Source organism: Ostrea edulis, chromosome 5 (genome assembly GCF_947568905.1).
Source record: "Ostrea edulis chromosome 5, xbOstEdul1.1, whole genome shotgun sequence".
Classification (NCBI taxonomy): domain Eukaryota; kingdom Metazoa; phylum Mollusca; class Bivalvia; order Ostreida; family Ostreidae; genus Ostrea; species Ostrea edulis.
The window spans coordinates 40,637,281-40,652,874 of record NC_079168.1 but is presented as its reverse complement, the minus strand read 5'-3'; the positions used below and the strand labels follow the sequence as shown (position 1 = coordinate 40,652,874).

At 35.2% G+C, this 15,594-nt stretch overlaps 1 protein-coding gene across 1 annotated transcript; it reads right to left on the bottom strand.

The window, feature by feature from the left end:
* Positions 1 to 1,171: 1,171 nt before the first annotated feature.
* Positions 1,172 to 13,812, bottom strand: LOC125651174 (zonadhesin-like). The gene is made up of 19 exons (XM_056166074.1): positions 13,782 to 13,812; positions 12,409 to 12,468; positions 12,148 to 12,246; positions 11,885 to 11,983; positions 11,669 to 11,767; positions 7,259 to 7,357; positions 7,030 to 7,128; positions 6,538 to 6,636; positions 6,351 to 6,449; positions 6,139 to 6,240; positions 5,396 to 5,506; positions 5,112 to 5,210; positions 4,732 to 4,836; positions 4,271 to 4,515; positions 3,412 to 3,716; positions 2,967 to 3,256; positions 2,628 to 2,827; positions 2,353 to 2,548; positions 1,172 to 1,694 (listed from the first exon to the last, which is right to left on the bottom strand). The coding sequence occupies exons 1-19, from the start codon at positions 13,810 to 13,812 to the stop codon at positions 1,414 to 1,416; spliced, it is 2,718 nt and encodes a 905-aa protein (XP_056022049.1). The 3' UTR covers positions 1,172 to 1,413.
* Positions 13,813 to 15,594: the final 1,782 nt, after the last annotated feature.

Sequence of the window (15,594 nt, the reverse complement as noted above, 5' to 3'; positions counted from 1 at the left end):
TCTGTAAAACCCAGCCCCCCCCCCCCCCCCCCCCCCGTAACCGCAATTCCTGGATCCGCCCCTGGAAGCTTATCTTGGCCATTTATCAACAAAATATTATGACAAATTTTTATCATATAATTAATCCTATCATTTATCATGTAAATTGTTTGGGATTGCCTTTTCCTTTAATCAATATTCTAGTCACAGTCGGTTCTAGTCATGATGTAGAGACACTGCTGTACTATATACAGTGTACATACTTACTTTTACGTTCAGAACAAACTTTTGTTCTGTTACTGGTTTCAAAATATATTTAGGTGAAATATTTCCCCGTTTTATTTACATTGAATAAATCAAATACAATTTACAATCAATAAACTAATAACTGCTCATTACATACAGTGAATCACAACTAAAAACGATGAACATTGGATCGTGAGGATACTTAAAGATTCCGTGGTATGTACCGCAGTGTTTTGCAAATACCACGAACCACCGCGGTCCTTTTTTCTGCGATACCCAGCTCTATAGTAAGTTACCTTGAGCGTGTAGCAGTCTTTAGTACTTATTTTTCTATTGGCTCTATTCAATTGTTTCCCTGAGCTGTGTTTAAAATTGCTTGGTCTGATTTGATCATTCTCAGTGTTTTAGTATAATTTTATGATTATTGTAAAGTTATTAACTTCGCCCTCATTATATTCCTTTATTCCAATCACTCTAAAAGAAAATTTTCACGAGTTGGACTACGTTGTTTGCTCTCCTTTGTAATTTTGACTCCCTGTCTTTCTAAATCTATCCATAGTGCATGGTAAGCAATCTCACTGGATATACGTAATGTTTGCATTAATTACCATAATTGATTAATTCATCCTCCTTGAAATTAATTAAGTCAATCTTTGTCACATCGTATATTGTGGATCCGCTCTTGGACGGAACGTGTCCAAACTCTCACCCTAGTCATCATATTGAATAGCAAGTCAAAAACGATAAAAATGTAAGAGAGAGAGAGGGGGGAGGTGGGGTGGAAGCACAATTGCAACCCTTCCTATATACATGTAGAGAAAAAGATAATTACCTAGCTATTTCTTTGCTTTTCATTTCAGAAAAGAAGTTTGAACAGTGAGGAAAATGCATATACATGTATTCAAATAGTGAAATGAAAATATATCCCAATGAAGATCCTTCAGTATAATAATTCACAGTACTTTATTCAACTTGTACCTGTCAATAATATTCATCAATTTGCCTACAATAATTGCCATTTATTATAAATATTCCATAAACGTATTGATGGAATACTGTAATTAGGGTATACATTGTAAGATAGTTTACCCCTTATATCAACTCTTTATTGTGCTTTTTAGATAATAATGAATTATCTAAAATCATATAAAATTACATTGAATAAACATTTAGTTAATATGGTTTATCTCAATGTCCAGGGCAATCACATATTGTTTCTTTTATAATGACTCGGCCACCCGTGAATGTGAAGTCTGCGCATCCTAAAGACGTATGTCCTAGAGATAACGATCGGCTTTTACGCTGTCCCTTAAACTTGACGTAAGCGCGATGCTTATTTCCATCCTTGACGCTGAGCGTTGTGTATCGACAAGTCTGTGTATGTCTTGATTTGTAGAAACATTCCCCTGCTAACTGTATGGTGGCGCTGCAATTCCTTACTTTCTCTGTGACAGAACACGAGGTTGCCGCTGTGGAAAGAATACACAATATACTGTATACAATATACTGTTTTATTTATATGATAAATAATACTTACAACAGTAAATGTTTTTATGCAGACGAATGTTACATCACTTTGTTTTAAGTGAGTTTTTGTATTTAGTTATATTGATACATGTATATGTATCTAGTAGCATAGTTATATACCTATTTGGGCCCCCTAAATTATTTTCTCTGCGGGATACCCCGCAATGTTATTCAACATATGCTGTGTTGTGTTTTCTTGGACCTCGCTTTCTCCAAGAAGTCAAATATGCAAAAATCATAGCGCAAATTTTTTTCGCCGAAATGTGATTCAACTCTTCGGATCAAGTTACTGTAGTAGTGATAAATTTATTATATACTTCATGTGTATTTTTAAATTCACATTTATAAGATAATAGATGTATTCAAAATGATCAAATAGTAACATTATTTTTTTTGTGTGTGTAAGCAGTTTTGTTTGTGACGCGGTCGATATTTTTCACAAAAACTTTACGTTGATAAATTGTGACGTCATCAGTTTCAGAGGATACTGAAAACGGAATCAGAAAACCAGTGTGGTGATCCAGAAAATCGGACCACACTCTGCGAAATCAACATTATCAAAAAGGAAACACTGATAGGTATATATCATGATTTACTTACGTTTACATTTGTTGACACCGTCCCCTGTATATCCAATCTGACAGGTACACTGAGGTACACCGTGTATGACGTCACAGGTGGCCTCACTGTGACAATTTTGTTGTTTGCCTTTCACCAACCTAGGCCGTTTTTTACCGGGTAATTTACGACATACGTCCTTTCCAGAACAATCTGGCTTAATATACGACGATCCCAGCTGAAAAAGAGGTCATTTTTTTAAATGGTTGTTTTTATCACTTGAACAAGTCACTCATTCAAACATCGTAATACAGTACCGGGAAATAATTGGATCCTTTTGAGCACCCACACTGCTCTGTTTTGACGCATTTATCTCCGCTCAGAATGTAGCCGTGTATACATCGGCAACTCTCAGTCTTTGGAAGACTACATTTACGACCTGCATTTGGTTCCAAACACGTATTGGGACACGCGGAAGACATCCACCAGTAAAACATTTTCTTTCCACATTTGAGTTCTACAATGGTGTTACGATTCATATCACTCTCGTATGCAAGCTTTGGATATAATTCGTTTTAACTTGTGGTTTTTTGTTTTAAATATACGGGCTTGCCTATGCTTATTTCAGTATTCTATATTGTAAAGTATTGACTCACTTCGTTTGCACGTTGGTACACGATATCTCCAATAAACAAGTTTATCAAACTTGGCACATAAAGTGGCGAAACCTTCAAGATGTCTACAAACAGTAGCTTCAGCTTCTGTAGGACTGGCACAATAATCCTGTTGACAAGCTTTGTACATCATGTCCGCCAACTCGGGGGAGGCTTTCATGCAACGTTTAAAAGGTGACTTTCTGTTTCTCTTGTTCAATAGACCACATTTCCTAAATGAATTGGAACCCAGACGATTCCAGCACGTGTTGGTAGATCCGAGAGACTCGCACCTAAATCATTTTGATTTATCAATACAAAAATTGTGCTGAAAACCAGGATTTGATAGGTTCTTTCAATTTTTTTAATACAATAAATCCTCCAACAATGTATTCAAATAGATTTTACTGAATAAATGAAAACTCACAGAATGCTAAATATGTCTTACGTTTGGTTGTTATCGGCCTCTGTCACAAGATAACTTTCCCCAATAGAAGACCCAACTGTCTTTCCATATCTAGATACATCTTCACCACTGCTGGTTTTTAAATCGTCTCTCTTAGTATTACAGTTACCACACATTCCAGTCAAAGAAGCGCCAAAATCCATTGGAACAGATAATGCCACAAAGCCTTTTCCATTCCAGAACAATCTAGTACTACAACTGTCACAGATAACGACCACGCCCAGCCCACTGTAGTGAATTTTTATAGAGGAGGATATGTAAGGTAAGTAGATCTGTAACCCATCAATCTAAAAGTAAAAGAACAGCACATCATAGTTAGGATTGGGTAACATTGACTTGCACAGGATGGGTCCCGTAAGGGTCCGGGTTAGAATAGGTCCTCGGTACTCCTTGCTTGTCGTAAGAGGCGACTAAAGGGGGCGGTCCTTCGGATGAGACAGTAAAAACCGAGGCTACGTGTCACAGCAGGTGTGGAACGATAAAGATCCCTCCTCTAAGCACTGAGCATAAGCCTACATTTTGCTGCCCTTCAACGGCAATGGTGACGTCTCCATGTGAGCGAAATATTCTAGAGAGGGACGTTAAACAATATGCATGTATAATCAATCAATCAATTTACAGGATGGATTTGGATTATACAACCAATATCCGACGAAGTGGTTGAAAATTGAAATAGATTCGGGAACTTTTCGAACTCTTAATCGTAATTGATAAACTCTTTAATTCATATTCCATATAGGAGTTATGAAATTGATCACTGTTCCTTATCTTCACTTTTCATAAATACATTACGTTTTGCCGATGTGTTTAGAAATTACATTCAGAGGAAATCTCGTCTTACCATGACTTCCAAGTTTCTACCCAAGTGTATCTTCTTTCCAAAAACTGTGAGTTCCATGTACTCCAGCATCGTTCCCTTTCTAGGAGAGTCTGTCCTTTTGTATTTAACTTCCGCGTTATATTGACACAGAGACGTGGCATTGTTGTATCTTGACAAGGTATATTTACACGTTCCAGCGAACCTTATAAAGTTTCCATCATACAGATTGTACCAAGTGTGACTCATGATGGCACATGTACAGAGTTCTAAAAACGAAAGAAAAAATATGTAAAAACAGATAAAATGCAACACAAACAACGCATATACAACCGTATCTTATACTGCGTAGTAAAACGTCCTTCAAGTATTTCTTTTCATTTTTCTTATTTGACATAATCAATCTGAAAGACTACAACGTTTTTAAATCAAAATATCTTTCGTAACTCACTAAGAAATCGATGTACGAAGTCATGAACTCTTACTTTTGCAGACTATGCCGTCTCCCTCGAATCCACCATCACATTTACACTTTCCTCGATAACAACTGGCGTTGTCTCCACATTTCACGCGCTTCCATCCGCAAAGTCCTGACAATAACAAAACACTCCTGCTGATTGTTTTAAAATCCAATTGCCTATTCTTAGCAACAGCTTCAAAATACATTTTCGGCAATGGAAATGTTGATGCTGTTTTAATACTGCAAAATTAGATTGAAGTGGAATGTGCTTGCATATTTCACAATATGAATGCTTTGAAGAACATTGGGAGTTTCCTGCTACGAACATAGTTTTGAGCACAATCCTTCGAGCCATTTAACTACGAGAAAATTAAACAGTCAAAACAAATAACATGAAATACATACGCTTACAAGTTTCTCCCGATCCGTAAGTACCCCTGCCACAAACACATTTATCATTTTTACATCTTGCATACATGTGACATTTCTTTCCACCACAGGTATCTACAAAATGAAATGTAACTTTCACAAAACCTTTTCTATTCAATTTCTCTACAGGATACTATAATTGACGACATCACCCATTTGATGTGATAGCAAACGACACAATTTGAAAAAAAACCCAACAAACTTGATAAAACAATTGAAGTGCAGTAATCACAGTGATATGTAAATCAAGATTCTCCTACCTGTACAGGTAATACCATTGCCATAGAAACCCCTGATGCATTTACACTTCTTTCTGCGACCATACGATGCACATCGAGCATGCTTTCCACAGACCTTTCCTCCACAACTTTCTAATTGATAAATTAAATTTATCATGAAAGGTGAAATTAACAAACAGTGATCAATCTCAGAACTCCTATAAGAATACAAAACACAGAGTTGGGCAAACACGGACCCCTGTACATACCAGAGGTGGGATCAGGTGCCTTGGAGGAGTAAGCATCTCCTGTTGACCGGTCACACCCGCCGTGAGCCCTATATCTTGATCAGGTAAACGGAGTAATCCGTAGTCAAAATCAGTGTGTCAAGAACGGTCTGACAATCGGTATGAAACACGACGGATAACATTTACCCAAAGATAGGTTGTATTGGCAAACTAAATCATCATAACGACCACAGAATTTGCAAAATACTGACGTTAAACTTAAACCCCTGTAACATCATGAAGCTTGACACACGTTTCTATAATTGGAACAATGATGGCTAGGGTATACCACAGATACTCAGTCTGACAAAGGAAATTCAAAGACGAACAGTTTTCCGTAGAAGTATTTTTAGTAAACTGACGAACTAGGTCTGAGGGGTATTTCAGATCCCTTGCGTTTACAATGAAGTTTTATGTCAAATACCGTACGCGTAACTATCCCTTGCCCTTGTATGGTGATGTAATTGTTTGACACTCTACAGTTTATACGATACTCGCCTTGACATCCTGTTGTACCGTCTCCGATGTACCCTTTCTTGCATTGACATTTATTGGATCTACATTCAGCATTTTCCGCACATTTTGACACTTGACATTTAACTGAAAATAAAACGTTCAGATAGAAGACAAAATAATAATCATTGAATTCCAGATATCATGAGTATTCATTTAAACTATTTGAGAAATTCAGTTCTGAAAACACAATTCACCTTCACATTTTTTCCCAACCATAATGTATCCTAAATTACAAGTGCATTTGTTGTCAAGACAGGAAGCAAATCGTGGACAGTTAAATGAGTGGCAAATCACTGAAACAAAAAAGTAGGTTATCGAACATTTTCTCATTTTACAAGTGTTTTATCTTACATTATGTATAATATTTCAAAGTGTTGTTACCTTCACAACTACCACTTCTCTCGATGAAACCAACTTTACAGGTGCATTTGTTATATCGACAAACTGCATTGGTTTTACACTCACTGTCTACACATTTGACTACAAAAATAAGAAATGAAACTTACATATAAATTTTAAAACTTTCTTCAAATGCCTGTGTATCCTATGTTTCGCTGACGGTATTCAAAACATGTTATGCAATGCCTTGTACATGTAAAAGAAAACCCATCTTCGCAGAGACCATTGATCTCTGTGAATCCAGAGTTACACTTGCATTTATTGTCAACACAAGCTGATTTAATGGACATTTACTATCAAGGCACTTTTCTGCAAATGTAAATTGTACATGTATTAATTTATTGGAAGAGATGGTGTATGTGAACTGTTGTTATATCATGGGCAGGCTTTCACGGAAAATGTAAAATGAAGCCACTGATATACAGATTCACATAAAAATAAAATGCTAGGCTATATTGTCATAGATTTTCTTACCTTCACAGGTTCCACTTCTGTCTATGTAGCCCTCTACACAAGCACATTTGTTGTCCCTACAGCGGGCATTCGACTGACAATTTTTATCTTCACACTTAACTGTAATATCAAACAATATTAATGATAAAGAAACCATTGTCATATAGATTGTGATAAATGCTTCAGAATTAATATTAGGATCCACAATATGCTTTATTTCTATGTCATGTGCTTAGAAAATAAAACCCACCTTCACAAACACTATTGTTTTCTATAAATCCGGAGTTACATTTGCATTTGTTGTCAACACAAGCTGAATTTGATGGACAGTTGCTATCTACACACTTTACTGGAAAGATGAATCGTATCAAATTATGACATGAAATGGAATGTAATGACTAATAGTAAACACTCGGACTGGCTTCTACAGAAACAAATATGAATGGACGAGGGCCAAACAAAAATACGTAGACCAGGCACTTATTCAGCGGGAATTGTGAGAGAATATTAATAACAAATAACATAGTGCAGTTCTAACTTTACTAACTTTACTCTTTTAATTGTTGATCAATTAAACCCACTGCTTCCCGCTAAATACGATCCAACTGACAAAAACAGATCACGGTCTTCTATAAACAAATGTCGTTGACGTCCAATGAAAAACGGGTCTAAAATTCTTTCAAAGCGCTATTCTTGACCTTTGCATGAATCTCAAGACCTTATCATTGGTCATTCTTTATCGTGTTAACGCTTACCACGAAAAACCTGTTTCTTCATCTTCTTAACAAAGGAATAACCACTTTATATGAAAGGCGAAGATAACGAACAGTGATCAATCTCAAGACTCCTATAAGGAATATAGAATAAAGAGTTGGACAAACACGGATCCTTGGACATACCAGAGGTGGGATCAGGTGCCTAGGGTGCTTAGGAGTAAGCATCCTCCATCGACCGGACACACCCGCCTTGAGCCCTATATCTCGATCGGGTAAACAATGTATTCCGTAATCAAAATTAGTGTAAAACTTATACGGTACCAATTTTGATGCACCAGATGCGCATTTCGACACATAATGTCTCTTCAGTGATGCTCAACCGAAATGTTTGAAATCCGAAATAACTATGAAGTTTTAGAGCTAAATATAGCCAAAAAACAGCGTGCCAAAAAAGTGGAGCCAAATTCGTCCAAGGATAAGAGCTATGCATGAGGGAGATAATCCTTAATTTTGAAATGAATTTGTAAATTTTATAACAACAAATAAATATACATCCGTATTTTCAAGCTAGTAACGAAGTACTTAGCTACTGGGCTGTAGAGACCCTCGGGGACTAACAGTCCACCAGCAGAGGCCTCGACCCAGGGGTCATAATGTAAAACTTATACGGTACCAATTTTGATGCACAAGATGCGCATTTCGACAAATAATGTCTCTTCAGTGATGCTCAACCGAAATTTTTGAAATCCGAAATAACTATGAAGTTTTAGAGCTAAATATAGCCAAAAACAGCGTGCCAAAAAAAGTGGAGCCAAATTCATCCAAGGATAAGAGCTATGCATAAGGGAGCTTAACGAACTTAACTGGTATGAAACTTATCAGACAGGATATGAAAAGATTTGACCGAGCGTCGAGATAGAAAATCGAACCTATGATTCCCGGATGCGAAGCGAGCTCCCGAACCACTAGGCTTCAACGACTTGTCAATGTGTATGGAATTCATTTACGTTTGACACAATGCATGTAGGAACATTTAACCTGGAGATATCTCTGTAACGGTGATTCTTGATTGAATTTGGGCACTTTCAATCTTGTTGCGTATCTTTATTCCTGTGCCTCGGAATTGTTACAGATGAAATGGAAACATTTAGATTCAAAATTTGCCATTCAAGTTACCCAGATTCTTTCGAAAATCACACTGATAGAGCGGAATCTGACACTATTGTAGTTTTCATCTTTTGAGATTCATTTTCGTTTCCCCCGGAAACCCCCCCCCCCCCCATTAAATGTCAACTGTAAATGTTTCATCATGATTTCAATTCGACCTCATTGCAAAATCAGGATTCAAGACCATAAACAGATAAAAGACTTAAGATTAAATATTGAATCCAACTTTTGAAATAATTGTCATAAACCTATACAAATTTTCAGCATATGTGTGCATTTAATTCATTTATAAATCAGCAGTTTTTAAAAAAGATTTTTGCTAGATAGATATAAGTAACAAAAACTTTTACTAAAGTAGTTCCACCCTCCTATGACGTCATAATATTTTGCAAAATGAATGATTTATTTAGATTAATGCATGATATTCCCATAAATTTTGTTGGAGTGTTTTCCAAGGGTTATTTTAAAAACAACCTTGTTAAACAAAAACTATTTCAAAAGCCCAAGTTGTATACAGATATTCAATAATATGTCAAAATATTGAATCTAAAGGCAATAGCTGTTTTCATTGAATCCTTTATCAAGTTCATCATCTGATAAATTTTCTTTATTTTTACAAAATCTTTGAATAGTGTTGTAAAGAAATATTTTATGAACTTATTATGAATACTATTAACTCGTTTGAACCAGTTTTCGTGAAATTTTGATAATGCTGTTGAAGGAAAATTGCAATTTTCTGACGTTGATATATGATTTTGTATACCGGTATGTTAGTCTCGCAGCTTAAAAAGTGTGATGACCTATATATTTTATGTGATAATTTATTAGTTTTAACTGTAATAAATTGAAATAAGTACACATTTTAAACTTTTATCAGATACTTATGTGAGTATGGGGTTACTTTAAGTCTGTTTTTGAGGCCAGTTTTCACAGCAAAATGATTTTAAAATGTAATAACTTTGAAACCAATTCAAATTTGATTTCATACTATATTTAATTGTCCATATGTAAAACTTATACGGTACCAATTTTGATGCACCGGATGCGCATTTCGACAAATAATGTCTCTTCAGTGATGCTCAACCGAAATGTTTGAAATCCGAAATAACAATGAAGTTTTAGAGCTATTATAGGGAAAAACAGTGTGCCAAAATATAATGTTAATTCTACAATGGTGAGAACATTGTGACGTTTTATTTCAGTCTATTCGAATATTGTTTTACATCAAACTAGAAAACTGACACGTCAGCAAGGGCCCCGGTGAGGGTCATTAGAGGAAAGTGACATCTGTATTTGATATAGTAATGTTTGGGCCTGGTATATAAGTTAGAATTAATGCATGTAATATTCAAAGAAACATTGGAATGAAAATTTGTGATAAAGGAATCATGAAGCATATTATGAGAGACTGAAGCAAATGTAAATTACTTCTGTTTGGCACACACTCATCTACTCAAACACAACAGAGTGCAACTAAATCCCATTGTAAGGGGATTGAAAATGGATAACTGGTACAAAATGTGGTACATACTATTCGAAAAGGATTATGAATTTGACATATTGATGTCTAGGAAAAGGAACTTCTTACATCGGGGGCCTAAGCGTTTTTAAACACATTTGATGAAAGTGTTCTACATTTTTGAAAATAGAAATATATAGGATATGCATCTATATACATAGATGAGGCAGTTTCCCTTTTTCCTAGCAGAGACATACCATGTATGCGCTAAACAAATCCAAAAGCAAATATCAAAATACTCACATAGAAAATATGGACCTTACCGTTAACAACCCTTGAAATACGCAATTTTGAAATTTTCACCGACGAAAGTTCAGTAACAGTAATTATTAAGGTACACTTATTTTGTATCTATTTTGTTACTTTCTTTATTAAAAGGAACAGTTCTCTAAGGTGTAACGTACAATTAGTACATAATTCAATGAAACAGTTCCACTTTGCAACCGGATATCAGAAATTTAATTTCGTATTCCGATCCCGATCGAGAGTTGTTGACTGGGATCGAAATGACGTACATTTGATCTAATATGCAGGTAACATCAAACATTTTTTTTTTTTTTTTTTTTTTTTTTTTTTTTTTTACATCACATTAAATTTTTAAAAAAGCAAAACATATACACATACACTATGTTGTAGAGTTATTTTTTGCAATTTTTCTATATCAATATAATACATTATGTATATCATAATTCTGTGTTCGCCCACCTCTTGATATTGTATTCCTTATTGGAGTTATGAGATTTATCACTGTTCGTTATCGACACCTTTCATCCAAAAATGACCCCTGGTTTTCGTTTCTCATGGCGGGTGCTTAACGAAGGAACAGTCACTACCTATGCTAAACGTCTTAGGTTTAACGGGGCGCGGGAATGGATAATTGAGCCATGAACGTTCCAGTTGTAAGGCAAACGCCCTAACTACTAACCTACCGCTACCTGAACGTTTCCTTTTCACCCTCTGAAAATAGTATTGTCAGAATATAATCCTGTTTATAGCCTAACTGAATTTGTGTTCTACGTATCTCATATCCTCGTTTCCGCAATGTACGAGTATAATGGTCACATTGTAACGAAATTAAATCATTCATTGAAGTTAAGTCATGATATGTACTTAATTTCTCGTCAGAAGGGATCTCAAAACACGGTGGAAATTCGACGTCAGAAAAAGAGTCCAGTATCTACATATTTTTGCTGAACCCTCGAAAGACAATTCATATTCATATTGTTTGCATATTCCGAGTGTTTGTAGATTTTCTTACCCTCACAAATTCCACTTCTGTCTACATAACCCTCTACACAAGTACATTTGTTGTTTTTGCAGTGTGCACTTGACTGACATTTTTTATCTTCACATTTAACTGTAATGAGAAGTAAAGATAAACATATTTGTTTTATGTAGACCGTAATAGTCTTTCGGACGTTGCAATAAGATGAAATCCACAACATGCTTAATGTATCAAAACAAGAAAACTCACCTTCACACAGACCACCAATTTCTATAAATCCAGAGTTACACTTGCATTTGTTGTCAACACAAGCTGAATTTGATGGACAGTTGCTATCTACACACTTTACTGGAAATTATTAATTAATGAAGGTATTAATTCATGGAGATGATGTGTGTTAATTGATATCAAATACTCAGTCTAATAAACACAGAAAAATCGAATAAAACTAATGATATCCATAAAGTGTGCATACAGGAAATGTTTGAATCTTTTGCTGTACACTTACTTACCCTCACAAATTCCACTTCTGTCTATGTAGCCCTCTACACAAATGCATTTGTTGTCTTTACAACGTGCATTGGATTGACAATTTTTATCTTCACATTTCACTGTAACGTTAAACAAGGAAAATGTATATGAAGGTAACAACTATTTCTGAATCTGATATCTGATAAAATGCATACAAATGCTTCATACAATAAATGAACCGTAGAAAAGAAAACCTTCACAGATACCATTATTATTATTTTTTTATATAAATCTGGAGTTACACTTGCATTTCTTATCAACACAAGCTGAATTGGATGGGCAGTTGCCATCTATACACTTTTCTGAAAATGTAAAATGTATTTGATGGACAATTGGATTCTGTACATTTTACTGCAAAAGAGTTAAACGTATCAGATAACCAAAAATAAGGTAGATATTGACGGATGTTAAATACTTGAGTAGGCTTACACAGAAAAAGTTTACTATGAGGACAGTAAAGAACGAAGATACAAGCTACATATTTATGAATTTATGTGAAAATATCAAAGTAACGATGCAGTTTTAACTTTACTCTCTTTTTTAATTTTTGATATTTGCTATTGAATTGAACAAACAAGTTCTGCTGCACTAAATAGGTGCCAACTGCCAAAGCAGAGTAAGGTTTGCGTCAAACGAACGTCAATGACGTCAGTTGAAAATCAATGTTTTGAATTTATCATGTGCATGTACTCCCCATTAGATTTGACAAAGTTATTGTCACTAAATTTACCCTGTAAACATCTCTGTATTATTCTTAATTGAATTTACTTCATTTTTATCTTCTTACAAATTGGAATTCATGTATATTGCAAATACAACATATTCTTCCGAATATGACATGTGTAAGTGATAATCCAGCACAAACGAATGTTTAATTCTATGCCCACTTTATATAGCATAAAAAGTGAGGATAACAATGATCAATTTCATAAATTACATAAAGATTACAAAATTAAGAGCAGGGAAAACACGGACTCCTGTACTCTTCAGAGGTGGGACCAAGTGCCTAGGAGGAGTAAGAATTCGATGTCGACCGGTCACAACCACGTTGAACCATCTATCTCGATCAGGTAAAAGGAGTAATATGTAGTCAAAATCGGTATATTGACCGGTTACACCCACCGTGAACCCTCTATCTCGACCAGGTAAACGGAATAATTCGTAGTCAAAACCAGTATGTAAAGAACGGTCTAATAGTTTGTATGAAACACGTCATACAGCATGTTTTGAGATTCACATTCGTTTCCCCATGAGCAACATGGAACATGAATGGAGGTTGTTTCATCACGAATTCATTTTGAAGTACTTTTCAGGGTGAAAGTTTACTATCACACTTTGGCTTTCAATGTAATTGAGCATCCAATGGAAAGAATAGAATGAGAGCAAATTGTGAGCTTTTCATTCTGTTAGTTTGTATTTTGTCTCACGTGCCTTTTGAGAATTTTTAATTCAGAGAAGTCACCAGTTTCATTTGATGTGCCTCAGACTTTGACCTATATATGGCGCTTAATAATAGATTCTTGTCAAGATACAGACAAATTAGATGGTGTGACCATGTGTAGGCATTTTCGTCAGTTAAAGCTGACATGAATAATAAATATAGTAGAATTCTCACTGTCCGCCGTATTTATCTGCTTATCCGCCATATTAGATGAATATTCTATTGTTGTATGCATCAGGGTTTGCATGGTATATATGGGGATGACTTTTGCTACGCTTCACTCCACATCGGTGTTTCCGATTTACCTGTGCGAGTAGCTTCGACAGGTAACACGTATACCTCCTATACTAAGGTATATGGGCATCACAAAGAAATGAAATCATGTTTTAGAGCACCATGCAGTGCTCAAAATTACAATAAAAATATTGTACAGAAATAATCGTTCTAAATGCTTTGGATCAATAAATCTAGAATGACTTTTCTTTACGTGAATGTACGTACAGTGCAGTAATCATGTCAAAACTATGCGAAAACGCGGAGAAATATTTTATCTATTATCTATTGATATAATGGAATAAGCAAAGGGCATAAACTTTGTACCATTTACACCTATTTCAAGCAACATACAAATACTACTGTAACGTATGCCAATGACATGTACATGTGCATGAATGTTCGCCATGAAAATGCATCGAATGCGGACTACTATTTATCTGGGTCTACTCGTAATACATGTAAAGGACCGCAGATGTACGTGTACACTTGTCGAAAATAATCTAAGTAGAAGTAAAATTCCTTTTATTGCATAATCCAAAATCAAAGAAACAAAACGATAAACTTCATTCGTATTCCACAGTAAACACTTTGTCACTTGTTGTAGATACCGTGGCACAATTAGTCCGTGCCGATCAGCTATCTTCAATCAGGGAAAGTATCAGAGTAGAATATTTATCCTGAATTGTGTTAAACTGTACAGAGTATTGCAGATTTGTAAATCGGGAAACCATTTATTTACATAAATTGCACATGATCATATAATTTGCATATACAACACTGCACGAGTGTACGGGAATGGAGAGAGAGAGAGAGAGAGAGAGAGAGAGAGAGAGAGAGAGAGAGATTTTCAAACAATGATCTTATTGGCTGATATGTTATTTCTCACTATTCAATAGAAAAATTTTGTTTTATTTTTTATTTACGGATGAGAGGTCCCCTCTGAACATGACTACTGCGATGTATAAGTACAATATGGAATATAATTCAAAATAAAGGTCTCCCAACATAAATAAACTTGTCCATCTTATCATAATTCAAATTTCTATCCAGAAATACATCATGCCTAACACACAAAGTGTTTGACTGTATATTTATACAAGTTTGCATTGAGCTTAGAAATATATCGATGAAATTTTCAGATTCGATGTTGATGAATTTCTTGCACTGTATTCTACCACTTTATATAAAAACAAAATATTTCCTAGCAAAAATAGATATGAAATCCACGATCGTTATGCCTTTCATGTAAAAATGTAATCAACTATTGTTATCTTCAATTACTTCAGTTTATGCTAATTTGGCGCTCAATATATCTTGTATATCTATCACATTTTGTGTTATTACATTCTGCGTTAAACTCGACGTAAATTGTACTAATGCAAAATGTCATAATTGAGTTTATCATATTCTGCATCATCGTTATCAGGCACATAGAATCAAGGGGGAGGGGACAAGTGGACATTCCGCCACCTATATTAACAATTTTTAATTGTTATTTTGTAATGCAAATAAAAGATATATTGGGTGACCCCCACTTGATCCCAGCTTGATATTTCTGATATAATAGCAAAAATCACCTACGACTACCATTAATTAAGAAAATGGAGAATGGGTAAAAAAAAAATTATGAGGCACTCATAGTAGAGGACTCTAACCACCCCATCCCACCCCAAACCTCCAACGATTGAGGAAAATTAAGTGTGTGGGTTAT